Here is a 23,413-nt window from a genome sequence, read left to right as displayed (position 1 = left end):
AAAGAGGTCAGCATTTGAGTTTATGCACCACCGCTCTGCAGAGCATCCATGAAAAAACACTGTGGCTGTGCTGCCGAAAACAGTTTCTCATGCAGGCCTTCAGCGTCATGCTGGCTCCGATAGTGGTGAGTGGGAATGTGAGCACCTCCGCACTGTCTCCTCCCGGGAAGTCGATCGCCTGTCTCGCTTAAGGTACTCCTCTGCCTGTTGTGGTGTGTTGAAGATGTGCGGTGTCCCCCGATGTTGGATCCGTAACCTCGCGGGGTACAGCATAGCGTACTGAATGCCCTGGGATTGTAGTTTTTTCTTCACACCGACGAACTTGCGACGAGCTTCCTGCACGGTATGGGTGAAGTCGGGATAGAATGACAGGGTGGTGTTTTCATACCGCACTTTGCCTTTTTCTCTCGCCAGTCTTAATACTGTATCCCTGTCGCGGTAATTAAGGAATCGCATAAACACCGGGCGCGGGGGGCCCCTGGGGGAGGACGCTTCGCCAGTGATCTATGGGCCCTTTCATTGACCATGTGCGCAGAGAAGGAGTCTTTCCCAAACAGCTCAGCCAGTAGTCGTTCCATAAAATCTGCCAGCCTCCCAGTATTGGTGGATTCTGCTAGGCCTAGCATTCAAACCTTATTTCTTCTGGAGCGACCTTCCAACTCCTCCTTCTTCTCGGCAATGACCTTTAGCAGTTTGTCCATTTGTAGCATGCGTTGCCAGCTGGTCCCCGCTCCATCTTCCAATTCAGACACCCTGTGTTCTGCCTCCTTTAGGTGCTCTTCATGTTTGTCCAACTTTGCCACGACCGCTTCAAGTTTATTGCTCATGGCGTCCATTTTAGAGTTAATGGAGGTGAGGCTCTGCTGCATCCCCACTAGAAGAGCCTTCCACCACTCATCCCCGGTCTCCGGTGGGTCATCACCCCCTTGTTCCCTGGAAGAAGTGCTGGGCGTTTTACGTGCATCTAATGTTAGCTTCGCCTGTCTGGGTTCCATCCTGCCCATGACGGTCTAGTGTCTGCGGTCCGCGTCTGGCTAGTGTCAGCTGCGTAGGGAAGCAGTCGAGGTGCTCACCGTTATTGTCTCCACGGGCGACCCACACTCGTGTGGCCCCTCAGGCCGCCCCGTACCACCGCCCGGCAGTCAGGATCTGGCCCGGGGTGGCAGCACCAATCAGCAAGGCAGACCAAGAATCGAAGGCCCACTGCGGGTAGGCACCACAACCAGGCAGCGGGGCACTGGCAGTTCTCATCCCCGAGGTGGCCTGTATCGGCATCCGTTCTTGTTGGTGACGGCGTGTGTCTGCACCCCTCAGAAAATGGCAGTGGTTGGCCTGTTCCTCCTCAGGGGACGCCGCCGCAGCGTGCTGTCTCCGAGGGCACCGATAGGCGTGGGGGGGGGGGGCAACAGGCCTCAATGAGGGGCACCCAGTAGGCAAGCATCACCGGGGTCAGCTTATCCTCAATTCAGCCCCCGTGGAGGTAGTTTACGCCTGTGTCAGTCAAAGGGGCCTAATAACTGTTCCGAATTCAAAATGGCAGCGCCGGCTCGACACTTGTCGCCAGTGCAATGTCCTCGTTCACTGTGCACCCATGTTCTCTCCCGCGTCGCTGCTCTGCCTTCCAGGGCTCACCGCAATATTGAGCCATCGGTGCCTCCCGCCACCGCCGCTCCTCACCGTCTCCCCCTCCGGGTCACAAGCGTCTTCTCCTGCCTCCTGCCTCCGGCCGCCGCCCGCGCACTCAGGGGAAAGTGCAGGTAATGCGCTGATCAGTCTGTATCTCTCTCTGCAGGTCTACTCAACATGTGGATCGATCCCCGTGGTCAATTCAGTCATCTCCGGGCCCCTGCGCAGCGTCGCCGGTAGCCCAGTGGGCGGGCCTGTGCAGCAGCGTTCTCGCGCAGCTCCTCCAGCCGGCGCAGACCTCCAGGATCTTCAGCTTACGCTCTGTGCCAGTGCTCTTCAGCGCATATTTCGGGCATAGAACAGGCTGCCAGCTTCAATTTTGCACCGCAGCACCAGTGGACCTTCCGCTGCTGAATGGTACAAGTCACAGGGCGATATGTATTAGCGGGATGGGGTTTATGTTTATAAGTCCGCCCGAGCGGACTTATAAACGGCGCGGCCATCACAGTCCGGCGCCATGTAGTGCCCCAAAACATAATCAATACATGACATGGTATGGTGAGCATTAGAGAAAAATGTAAATTCATATTTATCTGGATTACTTGTTTTCCATACATCATAAAGTGGATGAGAGGCAATAGCCGATTGAAATGCTTGATGAGATTTATCAGGTTTAAATTCACAATTTGATTTCCTGTTGGAAAAAGGATCAAGCCAATTGTTAAAATCTCCAGCAACAATGAAATTGGGATTAGTAATCAAAGACAATTTTATTTCAATAATGTGCAAAAGTCTGGCTCAGGTTTGACCCGTCCATAGATGTTAAAAATGGTGACTTGTTCATTATGTAACATGGCATTAAGTATTACCCATTAAAACCTGAAGCTTTAAGGATTTGTGACAAAGGATGACAACACCTTGCTTACGATTAAGAGCAGGTGAGGAAACAACTTGGCAGACCCATTGGCGTTTTAGTTTGAGTGAATCAATATCATTACAATGAGTTTCCTATAAAAAACTATTTGACAATTAAGTTTCGATAAATGAGAGAGTACCTTTTGCCGTTTAATAGGATGACCTAGACCATGGACATTCCACGACACAACATTAAACATGTTGTAGCATAGAGACAAGGATACAGGAACAATGAAGAAACACTGCAAAGACATAAATGAAAACAAGGAGACCCTGATTATTAAAATTTGAGTAATATAAGGGGGTTACAAAAAACTTGGAGAATTGAATCCAAAAACCCCTTATAAAGTTACAAATAAAAGAGAAAGGGGATAGAAAAAGAAAAAAGGAATGGAAAGTATAGGTAAGAGTGAGAGGGAAGGAGAGAGGAATAAGGAAGGTAGAGCAAAGAAGGGACAGATCAAGAACATGTAGCCAGATCTAAAAGAAAAAAAGAATGAGAATAGAAACTGCCATGTCAGCACCCGAAGTAAAGAACAACAGCAGAAGAGAAAAAGACAGTAATAAACAAAGAACATTTCGGCCACGAAACCAGTACAAGAAAAAACAGAACTAGGGAATAAAAGCAGAAACAACAGTGAGAGGTTAATAACCGTACTGTAACGATAAAGTAACATTATATATTTGTGTCCATAAGTTGCCTGGTGATGGTTAGCAAAAAGAACTTTAATTTGGTTGGATCTTCAAATGAGCAAGAAACACCTTCATAGGTAATTTTGCAGAGACAGGGATGTAGTAAGCCGTAGTGGATGTTCAGAGATCTCATTAGAGGACGTAGTGCCAAAAATTCCTTACGTCTATCGTTGGTTGCATTAGAAAGATCCTGAGAAATTAAGATGTAATTGGACCAAACAAGACAACGTTTCTCTCTTGCACTCTTCAGTACACACATTAGGTCGGTGAATTCTAAGAAGAGCATTATTATACCACGTGGTTTGGTGGAATGCAGCTGATGACGACCAAGGTGATGTGCTCTTTGGGTGTTTAGAGGACTGGGAGACTGAAGCCTTAAGAGTTCCGGCAAACTTCAAAAAGGAGAGAAGATCAGGGCCTTCAATATTCTCCGGTAAACCATAAATACACACATTATTCCTTCTGTTATGATATCAAGATCCTCAGTATGAAGTTTACGTTTTTGGATTTCTTGTTCCAACAGAGGAATTTTAGTCGACATGTCCCAGAGATGTCCCACAGGTTGTTCCATTTCAGTGATTTTGCATTCCATGCTGATCCATCGGTCCTCAATCAACTGCAATTTTTCGTTGGTGGTACTCATGAATTATTTGAGTGCACGTAGTCTGTCCAAAATTTTAACCAGGACCGGGTTTGAAGATGACTTGATCGGAAAAGGAGGATCATTCTTGACTCTTTTTGGTTTGGTACCAGAAGAGGATGCCCTGGATAGGCTGAGCGAGTCACTAGACATGTTAATGAAGTGTGGCTGACGATGAGGCAGTTTTTGAATAGGAGAGAGATTGTCCATGGAAGTATAATGAGTGGCTTGTGAGATACCACTTCACAGCAGCTTAAAATATACTCAATATACCTCAGGAACAGGCATACAAGGAAGTAGATGCAAACTGGATCCAGCGACAATTTATGCTCAAGAGGCACTGTAGCGTTATGTAGGAATGAATGTAGGTTAATTTTGTGTGCCTGACGATGAGGAGGTTTTTCAATAGGATAGAATTTGTCCAGAGAGGTATAAGGAAGGGTTCATGAGAAACCACTTCACAGCAGGTGAGAGCACACTCACTTTACCTCAGAAACAGGTACAAGAGAAAGTAGATGTAGACTTGATCCAACTATGATTTATGCTCAAAAGGCACTGTAGGGTTATATAGGAATAAAAGGAGGTAATAACAACCAACACCAAATTACATGCTCTGTGAGAAACATAGACTTCAGTAGTAGATGCTTAATCCATCAAACCAATTCTATGCGTCATGCTGGTAATGAGAAATCCAAAGGACCAAGTAGAATTGGAGGTTCGGAGAAGGACCATAGAATTAAAGCACCGCAGCATTGGTTTGAAATAAAATCATGATAGGAGTCAGAGGAGCATGTAAAATAATGAAAAATGGTGAGAAATGAATTAAGGCTCACCCAGATATTATTCGCCGCATGAGGCATCTGTGGAAAAAATAAGACAAGCGCTGCATTGCACAAAATTGTGGCAGCTTCCGAGTGAAGAGAAAATTTTGCCACAATGAAAATGAAAATTGATGAGAAACGGGTCAGTAAAGACTTCCGTTGACTCAAATGCTTGTCACCACAAAGCTCTGTAGGAGACCGGCTGCAAGAGCGCTGGGCATGGTCTCAATGCGGTAGATAATAAAGTTTGTAGCTCCATGAATATACGGAGCTCAGAAGACAGCTGCCATCTTGCTTGGATGCGTAAGCCATGCACCCGGACTTTGCAATTATAATCACACAAATCGAAAAACAACTCTCTTGTTTAATGCAGACCTCACAGAATGAATGACATCAAAAGTTTTATTAATTGCAAAACAACCTTTTGCATATATACAAATTCCTACATCAGCAGTAAAACATATTGGTTCCATGAAGGGAATACTCAAAAACAAATAGTAAGAACCCTATGGTTATTACTTAACGAAGACACTATCAGATAGCTGTATCTAGACCACAAACATAGCAGAAAATAATTAGATATAAATACATTTTGACTAAAATTATGGAGTTTTACAAATGTGAAATGAAGGTTTTAAGAATTTAGGAATAAAAATTTTGTGGTAATTATGATCCCTTGGATTTAACAATTAAAGAGAGAGCATCAGGACAGACGTATTCGGTATAGGAACCAGAACTTAAAATACTATTATGTTGTGTGTTTGATTCATAAAATTATGGAATTGCCTTATGTTGCCAATTTACCTATACACAAAATCATCTAAACATTTTTAACATTGGTATGTTCATGTGCATTAATATGTAGCCTGAACCAATTATAACAGTAACATGTTATGATAATAACAAAAAATTGAAAACACATTGGGCTCCCAATAAATTTGAGTTTATGGAATTGCAGTTCACATTTTAAGTTCCATGCAGCTGACCAGATATGTCATTGTCAATATACACATGGTGGGTATATCCTGGGATTAAGAATACACACATTTAGCTCTGTTAATTGTTCTGTGTCATTACTGCAAAGCTTTTTAGATATTTTTATTTACATTTCCTACATTAATAGACTCTTCATTCCAATTCCTTGAAATGCAGAAAACACTCAGGTGAAAGTAATAAGCTCTAAGTGGACAATCCACAAAAGTAGGGTAGATGATTCTGAAGAGAAAAAGATGACAGCACTCACAAATGGAAAATATTTTCTAGACAGTGTATTCTTATTAAAATTCCTATAATCTGTTGCTTAGAGTATGTGTCCCAACATTGGAGTGAAGATGCATTCTTTGGCTACCAGTTCCTCAATGGCATTGATCCAATGATGATCAAGAAGTGCAACAAAATCCCAGACAACTTTCCAGTGACGGGCAGCATGGTGAAATGCATCCTGGCGCCAAAGACCAACCTTACAGAGGAGCTGAAGGTATGTACATTTTACCTTGGCTTCCAAAGGCCTACAAACTTGTGTGTATAAAATGGATTCAACTGGAGGCTCCATCAGATCTTACTTTTGTTTCTAGGTCTGGTTTGACTGTGTATATATATCTATATATCTATTGTTACTAACCCTTTAAACTGCACGTAAAGTAGGGTTGCTCTCTGCCTAGAGGACTCTATCTCTCTCTTTGTGTTTATTGTATCATTTAGAGTGTTTGTATTGTGATACATGACCTACAACTTCACATCTCAGAAGTACATCTAATGAAATCAAATTATTTGTCTCAGATATGCATGGTGTACAGCTAGCAATTACATTTTTTGTTTTCAACCGGCAGCAAACGCCAAGTATAGCACATGCTGTTAACAGTGCAAGCTTCTTTCATGCACAGTGCAATACAGCAGAGTTGACAGCAGTAAAGTTGCATTCAATACACACACTACAGTAGTGGATACACAAATAATGAAAGATCATTTAGCTTAGGACATTGAAAATTCTTGTTACTCTCTGGACACCCAGCATGTCCAAAGACATACCTATTAACCTTGTCAATGCTTGTTTTGGATTATCGTAAGATAAATGTGAGTTACTTGACCACTCTTTCTCAGGGGGTTGTCGCCTATGGGATTCTTCATTATATCTGAGACAGAACTCTGGGCCTGTATTGGTTAATTTGCCTCTATTGCATCCTTTTCACTTGAGACCTGACCAGCATTTTGTAGCGCTTAATGTTAACTAGCATTTGTTTAGGGTGTAAAGATAATTTGTGTGGTCTTGTAGTGATTTTGCCTGCAGAGGTTGCATGCCAGAGCCATTCGAAATGGTTTGGGAAGTATGGGGGAGTGTTGTCCTCTTGTGGGAAGAGTTGTGTTGTGCATGAGGGCTGGACATGTACTCAGCTGTAGTTGCATTGGCTCAGAATGCTAGTGTGGCATATGTGTTAAATCTATATACAGTACAGCTGTCGGAGAAATTGTTTTGGAGATTAGAGAGGTGTGTGGGTAGGATGCTCTTTGTGAGGAGTTTGGGCTCATAGGTGAGAGCAATGGTTGTGTTCCAACCATACCTTGTTGGGTTTGTTGATGATGATAGTATTGCAAACAATTAGTTAAAATAGAGCTTACTGTCCATACATATCCTGGCCTTGAGCAGCAATCTGAGCTTATAATGGCCAGCTTACTCTGTTTAATATTTCTGAAGTTGGATATGAGTAGCTCAGAATTTGGGGACAGCTTTAAAATGCCCTATTGGATAGTGCCAGGGACAATATTCAATCAAAAATTATAAAGAGACCAGCAGTGCAAAATCTATATGCCAGACAGACGAAACAAGTGTGCCACAACGAGCTCACTCTCCAGATTTGGACTCCCACATTCAGTTGTCATGCAGTGGGTGTTATTGACATCACATCCTTCTGTTGCCCCATTTAACTAGAGTTCAAAGATGGCCACCCCATTTTAATTAATGTTTGTTTTCATTTGCAGTGTGACTCGCACTGTGTGGATGGTTCCTTGGTTTGAGAATGATCTACCAAACATTCACCATTTGGCTTCCATCTTTGAAATATCAAACATTATTTAAATTTGCATTCAATATGAATGACATGAAAGCAATATTTTATGATGTAAATGTTTAGAATGACTAAATGTAAGGATTCATAAATGTACCTCATGCATATGTTCATTGAACTTGATTAACTAGTATTGAAATCTCTCCTAGTCCGACCACAAGTAATGCATCCTAGGTTTTTGTTCCTGATGCTAGACTCTGTTTCAGAACAATTAGATGCTACTAGGTTGCGTATGAGGGGGCAGCTGCAGCATACATCACTTGTCTCAGAAGTACCCAATAATGCTCTTTAGTGATAGAAACCAAGTTTCTGATGATGGTTCCCCCTTTTTCCCTAACAAAGCACTGAAGGTGACATGCTCTTCTGCATGCTCTTGTGTCTAATGCCTGTGGTTGATCAGGTAGCCCTAGACTTAAAAGGCATTTTAGTTCTGTGAACATGCTTCTACTCAGCCTTTAAAAAGACAGGATCTTCAATGATAGCCTTTGTCAAATGTCTGTGCTGAAGGCTTTGTTGGACTTTGGAAGTGGATGTTCACATGGGTTTCCAAAACAATGTTACCATTGTGTAGAATGATGTTTGCATCGGGCGTGGCGGTGATGGGGTGGAAAATGTGTTCAAGCATGTCCATGGAAAAATGCTCTAGGCATCCGAAGGTTGGTCTTCTCATTTATATTGACTGAATTATAAGAAGGGCATTGAGCAGGGAGACGGGTGGCAAAGTGGTCTCGTCCAGTCCAAGGGCAATCTTGGTTTGCTTTGAATTGGTGGAAGTGAAATGCTGAGAAGTTAAGGTTCAGGGTGTGGGATTTATAGTGAATTTGTTGTGTGAGACACTGTACCATGTTGTGCATTGATGAGAGTGGTTTTTTTGAGCTTGCATTTTCTGAGAGGTTGAAATCACCCAATAAGGTGGTGTGGGCATGTCAGACGGGCTAGGTGGTGAGGCGATCAGAGTTCATAAATGTAGTCCTTGTTCTACCCAGTATTTTCACTGACTGTAAAAATTATTTTTGTATACAAGTCCTGCCTTCAGTTGAATCAGGTTTAACCTTGTGCTTCTATTCTGCTTCCTTGGCTGGGATTTCTGGAATGCAGCAGTGATACATTTGTGAATAGGCTACATACTTCACTCTCACTCAGGTCAATTGACATCCTGAGCTTTAGCTCCTTGAGCTTTACCCTGCCTCCAGCTTGAAAGGCATCTGTCACAACATTTTCCTGCTCAAAGACCAACTGTGATAAAGGATAGGCTGTTTGCTGCTGCCTTCTGTCTGAACAGCCTCTTGAAAGGGGAAGTATGGCAATCTGCCCCCTGCCTTCTTTTTTGACTGCTTGAAGTCAAAAGGTAATTACACCATTGGTTTCATCATTTGTAAATACAGATCTCAGAGGGCAGGGACCAACTGGAAGGGGTGTTTTACCTTTACTGTTTAGTACTAACTGTGTTGGAAGTGATGAACCTTTGGGAGGAGCCACATGGCAGGCAGAGAAACTATTTGCCAAGGCTCTCGCCTGCTATCTTGCTAATCTGTACAACAAGGCCTTGCCAGATATAACTTATAGTTATTCACAGGAACAGGAATTGTGACAGGAAGTGTCTTTTACTAGGCTTTAAGTCATTCAGCAAATCACTAGTGGGTAGACATTATACAACACTCCCACAACTCTAATACTGGAGTACTGCTGGACTAGAAAAGAGTACACAACAGGGTTCTCTACCATGAAAAATTACCCTGTGGTACAATAATACACTTGAGCATTACTGGACATTGTATTTTGTATATATGGGTTGTTTTTAAGAGATACCTCCCTCTAATCTTATATTGGTCGAATACACAAAAGATATCTAACCAAATGTCGGCTGTCTCATTTCAACATTTACTTTACGTTCTGTAGAGTTCATGAATTTAACATCATCAAACTCCTCACTGCCCTTGTTACTATCACAATTTGGTCAATGAGGCGTCCAGTCCTATACCTTTAGAGTGGTCCAACTTTAGATAGTCCATAAAATATCAAGTCACCTGTTTTTGTAGTAGGGATGTATTCTTTCAGTATTTTTTTGGGAACTTCAGATACTTCCCTTGTGTTGTAGTTCCTGGCAGTACATGGGATCTGTATGTTTAAACAACATAAACTCAGGGATTGGTGTCCAGACTAATTCTAGACACCCCCAAAAGATATGTTAGTCTTTGGACTAGCTAGTTCACAGTGTCACTATATGCCTTCTACCAAGGAGAGGAAAGATTCTAGCAACTATCGAACAAGAAAATACTGACTGCTCAGGGATCGTGGAAACAGTACATTACTTTTCACTCAGTCACTCGTACTCATTTCATCTCAGAGAGATACACAGAATTAACGCTGGGGACGTTTTGAATAATCATCTATTGCACCAGCGTCATTCTAGTATCAAATACATGCGCTGCGACAACCATTAGACAGAAACAGACATATATGATTACAAACAAAAATACAGTAAAAAAAAGGTAGAATTCTACCATGGTGCTAAAACAGTGAATATATGCAGGCATAAAGATACATGACAGCAATCATGCGTACTCCTAAGTTGCAAACCCTAGCTAACTGTACCTAAGTGCTCCTAGCATGTTTGTAGGTGTAAAGTCAAGAATCCCCCTAGGAAAGAGCCAAACCGATTACCTGAGGGGAAAGAACAAAGGGCCCCATCTTGGTCTTGATTTGGATGCCCTGTAAGGGATGTCAGACCACTGTGTGCTGGAGTTTCTGCGTGCAGGGACTTCAGCGTCTCATGTCATCATGGAAGCTTCCCCTCTTGCTTGCCAAGCATAGATGTGGTGCTTATATACCTGAAAGATACTCTGTAGGTTCTACTTAGATGTGTCATGGTGTTTTGGGCCTATCAAGGATGATGATGTCTGTAACCTTTGTACAGAGTTATTATACAGAAGATGGTAATCCTGCTGTGATACTAAGAATCCTCATGCATAATTAATGAGGCCAGTTTTCAAAGAAAACCACACAACATTTATTCTGCACCTAACTAGGCTAAAGATGAGCGCTAAAAAAGCCGTAGAACAAGGTAGGACAAATGTAGGTAAATTGTTGTGTAACTACCTAGGCCTATATTGGAGTACATTGGGGCTCATAACACCCACTCGTCATCTGAGTGGATGATATTATCAACAAATGCTAATGCATGAAAGACATTGCTAAAAATATGAGTAAATAAAAAAATCTAAAAACATAGTATGTTATAAATGTAGCAAAAGTTAAAAAAGTTTTACAAGTCTGCTAAATAGTCAATATAATGTTAGACCAACCGAGCAAACATAGTTCTCAGTGAGAGCAAGAGAGAAAAAACAAAACAAAATGATGTTGTTGAATTCCAATTTGGATTGTTTTGGAAAAAAGGCCAATTTGTTCCCATAACAAATCTTTATGTGTCCTGTGTGGGAGACACTACATCACTTCTGCTTGCCTTCGCAGATGACAGTCCCTGTAACACCTTTTGGATCAGGTGATTTTCCCTGGTTCCCGCAGCCAGCTCTGAGGAAGATCTGAGGAAGCATTCGATGCCTTTGAGCCTGCTGCCAAGCCATTGTCAATCCCGACAGGAGCTGGAGCATCCCACTATTACAAACCCCAGTGTACCCCAATATAGACCTAGAAAGTTACACAACCTTTTCCCTACATCTGTCTTACCATTGTTCTGCATAACGGATCTATCGCTGACCTTTTACTTAGTTAGGCGCTACATGAGTGTCATGTGGTTTTCTCTGAAAACTAGCCTCAAGTAATATGCATGAGGAATCTCAGTATCACTGCGGCATTACCATTTTCTGCATAATAACTCTCTATAAAGGTCACCTCTATCATCATCCTTCCTGACAAGCCAACACTACACTTTTAGGTAGAACCCCTGAGGCTACATTTCAGGTATATAAGCATTACATCTTCTCTGGGCAAGCTAGAGGAGAAAAAGACTTCCAAGCTGACACACTGATGCTAGACGCTGAGGTACCTGCATGCAGACACTCCAGCATGCAGTGGTCTGACATCCCTTGCGGGGTGTCCTTCTTGAGACCAAGACGGGTCCTTCACTCTCCCACATCAGGTATGGGGTTGGTTTTATCTAAATGGGATTCTTGGCTTCACACCTACCTACATGCTAAGTACACGTAGGTACATCTAGTTAGAGCTGCATCACAGGAGAATGCATTATTATTTTCATGTATCTATATGCTTGCATATATTTATTGTATTAGGACTATGGCAGAATTCTACTTTTTATTTGCTCTGTTGGTGCTAATCACCAAATACATTTGCTTCTTTCTTATGGTTGTTGCAGCGCACGTATTTTACAATAGAATGATGCTGGTTCAACAACCACTTATTGAAAACGTCCCCACCATTTTTCTGTGTATCTCTCTGAGACAAAGCTAGTATGAGTGGCTGAGCGAAAATTACTATACTGATTTTGCGATCCCCGAGGGGCCATGGTTGTCATGTTTGATAGTTGCCAAAAGCTATTTTCTCCTTGGTAAGAGGGGCTTGTAGTGACACTGTGAGCTGGCAGGACTAACAGACTAACATATCCTGTGGGGGTGTCTGGAATTAGATTGGACACCATATCTTTACTTTATGATGTCTAAACTCGCAGATCCTATATAGATTTGTAGGAACTACATGACGTCGTGGCGGCTCTAAAAATGGTGATATTAATTTTGGAATACACGGAGGACACTGTAATATGTGGGCCTTTAATGGGTCCAGTGGTACATTAACATCTGGAGATGCAACCGACAGATGTCCAACAAGCATTCGTATCTGCAGAAGAGGCAGCAGAGTAAAGGCAAGAGGCAGTCAATCCAGACTGATCTGAGCGAAAGGAACCAATGCTCGCTTAGTTCCTGAAGCCGAGTTGTGCCCAGATGGAGTACAATAGGTTCACGGCAACGTCGCACCAAGAGTGCTTTTTCCACCTCTTTGGACGTGGGGATGTCTATTGCATAGCAGGTAAATTAAAACCAGGATACCCACTACGAGTAGTAAGAACATCAGAAGCCCTCTAAAAATGATACGGAGTGTTTAAAGGATGGAATAACTCCGAAGCTTGTCCGAAAGGTGCTCCATAGTTTAGAACCTTTGCTCCTTAATAGGTGTACTATCCCATTCGTATCAGACATGTTAAAGATCTGATGTACCATTTCCCTGAAATGGAGTGGGAAGTTAGTTCAGACTAGTGCCTGTATCTCAACTGAAGACCGTGCAACCTGGAGATCAAAAGTTTCTCTAGTTGAGGTTAAGGCCACATCCTTTTGTAAAAGCATGGCTTTTAGTCTGCTTAGAGAATCAAACCGTATAAGAGAAACATTCAACGAAGACCATAGCGGTGCCTCCCTGACTGTGTGGGTTAGTGGAAACAATACTTGCATACAGCAAGTAACCCTGAAAATTACTGTGACTAGATATGCAATGCCTGGCAGCATCCCACAACAACCTTGATCATTCAACATCAGATAATGCCCATTCAAGAGTAGTTTGAACACTGGATAAATAAGGTCTGCCGGGAATCCTTTCAAGTGCCACGAGAGGTTTGCAACCAAAGCATTACATGCTCCATGAAGCATAATATCCTGACAAAGCAGAGACCCACAGTCGGAACCGCTGCGAAAGACTTCAGTGTCCCCATTCCTGCATCTAAATCTGTACGTCAATTCCCAAGATTCATGTATGTGTTCCTTACCTAACACCTCATACTTGCTTACCTTGTGGTACTGGATGCAGTACTGAAATTGGAATGTTGTGACTGGCAATGCAATACGGCCATGGATTAACCATGCTGTGGAGGGTAACTCTGCCTGGTGAACTGCAATTGGTCACATTTTTCAATGTGCAGCATTGTATATTTTGCATCTGTTCATACCATTGTTGTCTGTCTTTCTGTTAGATTATATGCAGAAAACAGAGACATACTGGCAGGTGACCAGAACACAGTGATTGTAGCGTCCAGCTCAATAATAGACTAGAGGGCAATTGCGACTGCCCATGTTGGAGAATAAACAACTCCTGTTCTATTATATCGATTGCAGAAGACACAATGCTGCCCAATGAATAAATCCTGGAAGTTAGTGTGGCCTTACTATTGACGACCACAGTCATAGACTTTTGAGGTTAACCCTGTCAATCTCACAGAATCTCTCAGCAGCCTCCTGCTGGGAGACCTTCCATACCTCATTGTAAATTGCATAAAGGAAGTGCTTTCGACATGGTTTCTGGGGACCTAACAAAAAATCTGTAAAATCCATGTCTTCTAATAGTAGGGACAAGTGTTGTTTCACCTGGGACAGTGTTGAGGTTTTTAGGCAATCTAGGCATAACTTCCCAACACTGTAAAATATCACTACCCCTGATTGTTCTGTTTGTATGTAACATAGGTCAGGTCTATAGATACTAAACCCTTTGGGGGTACACTTGAATCTCTACTGAAACCTATTTGTGTTGATAGGCCAAACCAACCATCCCTTTCAATTGGGGTCTGAAGGGTTATATGAGCCATCATATATAATGTCATCTAGCGTGTCCTCACTGTGTTATGTATAATTTCGCCACCCCTCAAAGTGTGTGAGGGAGGGAATCAGAGCTGTGTTCAAGTCCTTTATCTTGACTAACCCAAGACAGGAAGTCTGTAACACTGTGTTGTTCAGAAAAAAATTCTGCTTTGGTATGAGGCATGCCCTCTATAGGGACTCGGGGCCAGATGTAGGTATAATAGATTTACCGATTCTTAATTACCGAAAATTACCGAATGTTACCGATTCAGTAATTAAGAATCAGTAAATCTGAGGGGTGGATATGTAGGTATTCCAGATTTGCTGGAATAGCGAATCGGAAAAATTCGGTATTTACCGATTCGGTAAATACTGAATCGGTAATTCCTATTCATTCCTATGGGCTTTGAAGCCCATAGGAATGAATGGGCATTACCGATTCGGTATTTACCGAATCGGTAAATATCAATTTTCACAAGGGTGCAGGGGGTGTCACTTTGACACCCTCTGGCACCCCCAAAATAGGCTCGGGTGCCATGTGGCAGGCATACATGCCCTAAGGGCAGGTCTGCCTGTCACATGGCATAGGTGTGCATGCACACATGTGCATGCACACCGGAATCGGTATTTTACCATCAAATTGGATTTGATGGAAAAATACCGATTCGGTAAAGCCTCTGGGACTCAGAAGAGTCCCACCTACATCTGGGTGCCTCAGATTTGGTAAATTTACCGAATTTTTATTTTACCGATTCGGTAAAATTACCGAATCGGTAATTTTACAGATTTGGTAAAAAAATTCCCCCTACATACCTGTCACCCATTTACCGATCGGTAATGGCCAAAATCGGCTGTTACCGGTCGGTAAATGGCCTGAAATGGCCACCTACATCTGGCCCTCAGTTCCCTGAACTTGCCAATCTTTAGTCACCCAGACAGATTTTGTGTCTATGGTATCCCTACAAAATTCGAAACCCTGAAAAAACTGCTTGGAAATCAAGGAAGCAGAGTATATCTGTTTCATGTTAGTAAGCATATTTTTTTTTGCAGGTGTAGTTGCAAACTTATAATAAGATGTAAGGTCTGAAGTGTTCAGTTCAGAAAAATATGCAAACTTCTGCGCAAATGTTGTTGAGCTACCTTTTGTTGTTGCTGGGCAATGTTATCATTGATGGTAGGAGAAAACATTGTGTGGGATACTTGCTTTGTGTAAGAAATGATGACCATAGTGTTGGGAACAATACATGGTGTTGAAATCAGATGTATCATCATGCAATTCATTACTGGAGAATGCAGCAGACTGTTTTAAATCATCAGAGAAAGTACTGGAGGTGATAACATTTCTCAAAGAAATTTTAAACAAGTGTAGTATTTTCAAACGTTCAGTTGGACCATACACATCATATGAAACCATATACCATACTATTCCTCTGGAACGGGAATTGCTGTAATGTTTACTAAGGACAGGACTCTCGTTTCACGTGTGATAATGCATGTGGTTTCAGGATCAAGTTCACATTTTGTACTGCAGAGCATTCTGGAAGATAGTGTCCATTCAGGAGCAGGAAAAAGCCAGTCATTATACCTATCCGGAGGACTAGGAAAAGTAGACCAATTGCAATACAGAGCTGTAGCCATGGAGAAACAAAGTAAGTCTTTTTCTGCCAAAGGAAAAAATGCATGTAGTTTTTGTTTGTGGGAAACAGGAGCTGGCGTTGACTTGGTTTCACTTGGATCCAGACAGAAGGTATCAAAATCGATAAAATAGCTAGACGCAGTTTGATCTATCTTTGGTAGCTCAGCAGGTTTTGTAGATCTGGCAGAAGACTGGTTATGAGACATATTCACATAGATGGCTGTATTAGGCCAAATTTAGATCTTTGTTTAATTGTGTGTTGTTGCTGTTCAATTTCAACAGGCATGAGTTGCATTCCATTGTTGCTGACTGCTTTACGACGGATGGTAGAATTTCCAAAAGTTATTAATCTTTCTATCTGAACTTCCAGTGTGGTAGCGAGAGGGGATCGGCAGCTACCCAGGAGCCTATGTGGCCTGCTATTCAGTTTCGGCCACATAGTGTCATCAGATCAATGGAGACAAATCTCTTTTCTTTCTTTCTGGCAAGAGGTGGTAGAAATACTGCTCTTGTACCTTACATAGCCTGGACAGGTACAGACACTGTGTAAGATGGCCTAAATTATTTTTTGTCCACAATCTTTTCTCTGACCAGGTCCTCAATCTTCGGGACACAGGCAGACCTTGCTAGAACAGCTTTCACTTCCCAGTAGTGGTGGTTTCACTTGGATGTTGCGTGTGATGTCCGGAATTCATTGAGATCCTGTAAAACAGCCAAACGATCATTGATGTCAAATGGTTTTTCATGCACCTCTGTGCTGCCACAATTGTGGTCAAGGTACCAATATTAAAGTCCCAAACAGCCCTTCATATGGAATACAGTCTCCCAGGGAACTTGTTGGCATGTTATTAAGTGCCCTCTAGAAGTCATACAAGTGATTGACGCACCTGCCACCCGAGCCTAATACCCTTGCTGTTAAGGATCGCTTTAAGTCACATTTTTTTCTCTCCACAATTGTATTTCCCTCTGGATGATACAGATAGGAGTACCCCAAGACCACACTCAAACTTCCCAAGAGCAAAATGCAGTGCCATAGTGGAAATGTAATCTGCCAATTGCATATGTGTTGATGAAGACTCGCAATTTCTATATAACAGTTTGAGCATCTGCTGAGCGCTGGGGCCAAACCCGCAAGAATATAGAACATGAATCCACTACCACCAAGATGTACTTGTAAGCCCCATCATATTGTAAGGGGCCGCAGTGGTCCCAATAGACACATGCAAGAGGTCTGGTTGATATCAGTAAAGGTGTCTGTGGTGGACGTGCTATGTTGGATCCCCTTAATCTCCAGACAGATGTCATACTTAAGGACAAAGACCTCATACTTATTTGGTAATACCCGGCCACCAATAACATTGTTTCAGTAGTGAAATAGTCACAGTAATACCAGCATATTCTGAACCCATACCCTCGGGTGCAGCTAGAATTAAACCTAATCTGCGATCCATATTTGGTATTACACTATCCCCCTCTCCTGGAATTTGAGCATACGGTTTGTTTTGTGTATCTAACTTGTAGGAGTACTTGAGTGGAAAACCTTGTGGCAAGGCTGAGCTGTTGTGCGTAGTGTTCATAGCTATCATTATCTGTCCGTCTATCCTTGTGCTAGAACGAGTGATTTCAGCAACAGCAGCAGTTCTCACTGTCGCCTTGGAGGCTATATGAGCCACTGAGTTCCCTTCAACGTTCACGCCAACACGCTGATGACTCAATATATGAACCACATGAGCCTGTGGCAAGCCTTTTTTTAGTTATGCCACTTGATCCCAAAGCATCCGATGCTTTATTGTGCAAACTTATGAATCTCAAAACTCATCCTGGTCCCAACAGTAAAGATATTTGTTGTCTGACTGGACACAGAAAAATTAATCGCACACAATAAGTGTGGGGATTTCCTGATCCGTATTTTTTTGTTCCAATTTCAGAGCTTTTAGTTCTGCCAACTGTGCCATGCAATCTCCTAGAGACTGCATCTGCGTATTGATAGGATGACAGGCTAGTTGGATCCGTCAGTGTAAATGATGTATTCATACTGATCTAGAGATATTATTTCATTCAGAAGAAGATATTCTTGTTCGTACTGCAGAATGCTTGTGTTTTCAATGTAGAGTCACATTTGTAGCCTACATCTGTTGAGGTGAGACAACTAGCCCATTGTATCCACCATGAATGCAGGGCTTTTGCATTTGAAACACTTGCTTTAGTAACAGCCTCTAAGTTTGGTACTAGAGTCACAATAAGTATTTGTTTCCCCTTAGCTAGTGCTCTTTCTCTCACTGCAGCAGTTTGTACTTCCGCCAGTTTTTTTTCTGTGGATGAAAAAATACATTTCAGCTTTTATGTACAAATGTGGTTTGCATGCAATGAGTACTGTTTTGCCTTCATTGAAAGTGAGGTATGTGTGCCAGGATTGACCTGCGACTACGCGGATCACTAAATTCATGGTGTTTACACATGTGTGTAAGTGTTTGGAAGCTCTCATGTCAGCTTGTATGGAGCAGAACATTTCTGTGTGTTCCTGTGTCCAATTTCAAACAGAAAATACAGGTCTAATTAAGTTGTAGAGAGGCTTCACCTTTTCTGAGTAATCCAAAATGTATGCTCTGTCAAAATTTAGGAATCCTAAATGAATTGTAAGTTTTAGAGAGTCTTTGGAGGTTGGAGCGGGACACCCTTTTCTAAAAAAAAATAGCTGCTAGGCTTTTCCCTACATGTGAGAGCCTATATCCTAAAAACAGAACACTGAGGTGGGCAATTTATGATTTTTAAAGTTACATTTGTAACCTTCAGAGGTGAATCCCAGAATTATATTGTTCACCATGTTCAAATGGTCCAATAGTTCATCGTTCATCAGATAAATATCATATACATAGGACAATGCCTCATTTTGAAGTAACTTTGATACTAATCTTATACCCTTGGGGCAGTCTACAATATTTATTCTGAGGGCCTAGGGCCAGAAATGCTGTCACATATCTGTTCTCAAGTGCTATATTTTGGCAAAAGAATCCATTTGAGATATCCAGTGTTGTTTAGTATTTCTTCCACACAATGTTATTCAGTAATCCGGCACTGTGTGCATTTTGTACTCCAACTGTCTTTGTGCATATGTTCAAATGCTTATGGTCTAAAACTAGACGGTATGAATTGTTGAGTTTCATTATGGGAACCAAAGGATTATTCATGGGGGAGGTGCAATTTTCAATCACACCCAGGTATTCAAGTTGCTCTAAGATGTATCTGACTTGCTTTTTTGTGTCATGTTGTATTGGGTACTGCGTTTGTGGAGTTGGAGTTGTTTTTACTGGGATTTCATGGTGTGGTGACTCAGCAGCCTACCCTACATTATTGTGCTATAATACAGGAGCTAGTGCTACCGCCCACTCCTGCGCGTATGTGTGTTTTATTGCTTCTGGAACGCGGTCAGAAAAAGCTAGTAAAATTACAGTTTCTCCTTTTGGGCAATCCATAACAAACTTAGATTGCCAATCTCTTTCAGCCAACAAGATAACATGTCCATAAGTCAGGTTCACCCAAAAGAGACCTTTCACTGTATCTGGGTATGTCCATTTTCATTTTGAGAGTTATTTCATATAACTGATGTAGGACACCAACCCTTGTATTAGGAGTTCCACCTGATATGTTCATTTGACGCTGCTGTCTCCAGAAATTCCATCAGGTTCTGGCGAGCTAATGGTACTTCTGTTGCACTGTCTAGCATCATCAGAGCCCATTCCCCATTCATAAGTTGAGTCCTCAGTAGCCTGGGCATTTCTTATTTTAAATCCAGCTACCTTCTTCTTTTTAAATTGAGGTTTTGATTTGGGTTTGTCTTCTTGTTTGATAATGTAGTCTTAAGTGTGGTGTGTGTCTCTTGGCTTGACTTGCTCTTCTGATCTGTGTTCTGACCGTCCTTCCCTCTCTGAGTTTTTGAATGAACCCTGAAAAGAACTAGAGGAATGTGTATCAGTATCCCGATACCTGTCAGTTTTTTTTTTGTATTGCCACTGTTTCTAAGGTTAATATTCCTGTCAGAGGGCTGGCTCCTGTTGAGGAGACCCAAACCGTGATTGTGATGTATTCTGCTTATGTATTCCATTTCTTTTTAGAAGAATCATGTGCTTGCTTTGAGTTATCCTTTTCAGGATTACCCAATTATTGTGGTTTCACAGGTCTAGCCCTCAAATTATCTCTACTCAGCGAAGCATAGATCTCTTAAACATTTTAGGTAATTCCTGCTCCTATCGTGCAATAGTGCATTTCCTCAGGTGTTGGTGTATAGCCCCGTCTGCTGCCTCAGCTTTTATGTTGGCTAACATAATTTGTTGATGTCTGGGCAAAATTGCCTATCAATTTTATCCCTAAGTCCAGGGCAGCTTCTGCCTTGTACTCATACTGTATTTGTTTCAATACTTCTGGTATGACTGCTATTGATGGAGTAACATGCGTTCTGGTATAAATGGCAGTGCAAACTGTATCCCAAGTGGTACAATCCTCTATTGGGGAGCTATTCCCAACAGCAAGCAAATTCTGTGTTTTTCTTTTTGAGGGATTGTGTATGGAAACACAGCCTCAAGCTGCTCTATTTTCTGTGCTATCCAGAGTGGCATTTGCTCACATTTAGTGGGCATTCTTCCCATAATCACGTTCAGCGTATGTGGGGTGAATTTTGTTGCAGTCCCTAGTAGTTGACTTGTTTGAGTAACCCTTGTAGGTTGAACTGTGAGAGCTCGCATTATGAACTGTGCAAGATTTCCGTTAGGTTTTAATATTTTTTAATAAAGTGGACATAAGCCTGCTGCTGGCAATATGTCAATTTCTAGATGTGGTGTGTAAGCAGCTAGAAGAGGCCAAGTCGCTCCATCTCTGCTTAGCGGACCACTTTTTCTTTAGTATGTGGGAGAGTACCTTTAAACCAGTTTATATGTTCCTGATATGTTGACAGAACTTCTGTGTCCTCATATGGATTGGATTCATCTGGTGTTTAAAAATTAAATGTATTTGTATGTGCATCTGCAGGTGGGAATTTGACCCAAGAATAAAATACCGCTGCCTTGAATGCTGTGTGTGCCTCAATCACGAATGTAACGGTTCCTCCTAAGGCTCAGAGACCAACATTTTCTAATTTTGCAGAAAGTGCATTTCTGCCATTTTCTGAAAAGTTTATAGCAACTTCCTGCTCAGCGTCCTCCCTGATAGTGCCAACATTGCCACCAGCACCAGTGTCTGCTGTCTGAGACATTGAGGGTGGAAGTTTATAAAAAGAGATAAGGTTTAGCACGATAGGGGGAACTATATCCTTCAAGCTTGAATAAACCTAGAGCCAATACATAGGATATACACCTACTCAGCTGTGGGAGATTGTCCATTCCCACTCCAGATGTCTCTGGTTAAATGTGAGAAGGGGTCTCTGAGACAAAGCATGACTGAACTAATCAGATTTGACCATTAAATAAGAACCAAACCAATGTTGGGCACCATGTTATGTAATTCTTAATAGTACATAGGATCTGCACGTTTAAACTCAGGGTTTGGTGTCCAGACTGATTCTAGACACTCCAAAAGGATATGTTAGACTTTGTACCAGCTAACTCACATTGCCAGCATATGCCCTTACCAAGGAGAGAATAGTTTCTGGCAACTATCAAACATGACACCTCTGACCCCTCAGAGATCATGGAAATAGTACATTACTTTTCGCTCGGTCTCTCATGCTTATTTGATCTCAGAGAGATATGCAGAATAAACGATGAGAACATTTTCAATAAGCATTTATTTACCCAGCATCATTCTAGCATAAAATATGTGTGCTGCGACAACCATTAAACAGAAACAGATTTATATGATTACAAGTACCAATAAAGTAAATAAAAGGTAGGATTCTATCATGGTGAAAAAACAGTGAATATATGCAGGCATATATACACATGGCAGTAATCATGCGTACTCCTAAGATGCAAACCCTAGCTAAGTGTACCTAGCATGTATGTAGGAGTAAAGCCAAGCATCCTCCTCAGAAAGAGCCAACCTCATTACCTGATGGAAAAGTACGAATGACCCCATCTTGGTCTTGAGCTGGACACCCCCAAGGGATGTCAGACCACTGCGTACTGGTGTGACTGCATGCAGGGACTTCAGCTTCTTGTGTCAGCATGAAAACTTCACCTCTGGTTTGTCCAGAGAAGATGAGGTGCTTATATACCTGAAAGGTACCCTCAGGAGTTCTACATAGATGTGTCATGGTGCTGTAGGCCTATCATCCAAGGATGATGATGGCTGTGACTTTTGTAGAGAGTTATTATACAGAAGATGATAATCCTGCTGTGATACTAAGAATCCTCATGCATAATAAATGAGGCTAATTTCAAAAGAGAACAACACAAAATGTATTCTGCACCTAACTAGACAAAAGGTCAGCGCTGAAAAAGCTGTTATGTAGAACAAGGCAGGACAAATGTAGGTAAAAGGTTGTGTAACTACCTAGGCCTATATAGGGGTACATAGGGGCTCATAATTCCCTCTTCAGCTTTCCATGGTGGACTCTACATTACATATGGTTGACACGTTTCAGTCTGATCCCTTTCGGTCACCTCAGGACTCAACAACCTAGTGTGTGAACAATAGAACTACAGCAATGAGTCCTGCGGCAAGTGCCTTAGATGGCCTCAAGTGCCACCTCCACAATGGTAAATCAAGTAGATCTGTTATGTGCTCTCAGTAGTGAACCTTAGTGCTCTTTCAGTGCAAGGAAATATGTGATGGAAGGTTGTGAACAGAGACATGTATGTATGTCAATTCTGTGTCTCAGAAATAAAAGCAATCTCTGGTTTGGACAAGAATCTTGCATTGTGCTGTTTCATGTGTGGTGTACTGTTTGTCCATACCTGAGATTTCTTTCACTATTGAGTCGCGTGCTTGACACATATACAACCCTGTTACGGTCTTTCAAATTTCAATCAAGATAGGTTGAGGAAATTGTGGCTCTCCCAGTAGCCAGTATGCCAACCTTCACTTATTAGTAGATGCAAAATGTGTCAAGTGGCATTTTAAACCGGTTCCAGGTGGGGTTGTAAGGGAGGGAGCCGAAAAGGGCAAATAAAGCTCATGGCATATTTTTGCTCATGCCTAAAGATGTAGATGTTTGCAGAAGTAGGTAAGCAAGGTGCCAAACTCTCACTCGCATCTGGACAGTGAAAAAGAGCCTAGCAAAGATTTTCAGAACAAAATCCAATAGGAAATCTGACTGTAAAATCAGGGAAAACAATAGTAGCGAGTGGGTGAGAAACGCAACCCAAAAAAAGAGATTAAATGCATTACAATGCCTCCATTACTTGTCAATATGTCCTTTATATCTGTTTCAAGCAAGGACAGACATCACAGGAAAAGTCAAATTCCTCTTGAATTGGAAACCTGTGGCAATAATGGCTAGACATACCACAATCTTGGTAGGGTATTTAAAAAAGCTTGGCCACTCTCCTTTT

General features: G+C 42.0%; 1 protein-coding gene across 1 annotated transcript in view; it reads left to right on the top strand.

Moving 5' to 3' along the window:
- The window catches only part of LOC147678095 (hydroperoxide isomerase ALOXE3-like), a 194,875-nt gene that overhangs the window by 114,817 nt on the left and 56,645 nt on the right, over positions 1-23,413 (top strand). The window contains exon 6 of the mRNA XM_086946570.1: positions 6,000-6,172. Coding sequence (XP_086802696.1) covers positions 6,000-6,172 — 173 coding nt within the window. The remainder of the gene's footprint in view (positions 1-5,999; positions 6,173-23,413) is intronic.

Source organism: Lissotriton vulgaris, chromosome 12 (genome assembly GCF_964263255.1).
Source record: "Lissotriton vulgaris chromosome 12, aLisVul1.2, whole genome shotgun sequence".
NCBI lineage: Eukaryota > Metazoa > Chordata > Amphibia > Caudata > Salamandridae > Lissotriton > Lissotriton vulgaris.
This window is presented reverse-complemented; position numbering and strand designations above follow the sequence as displayed.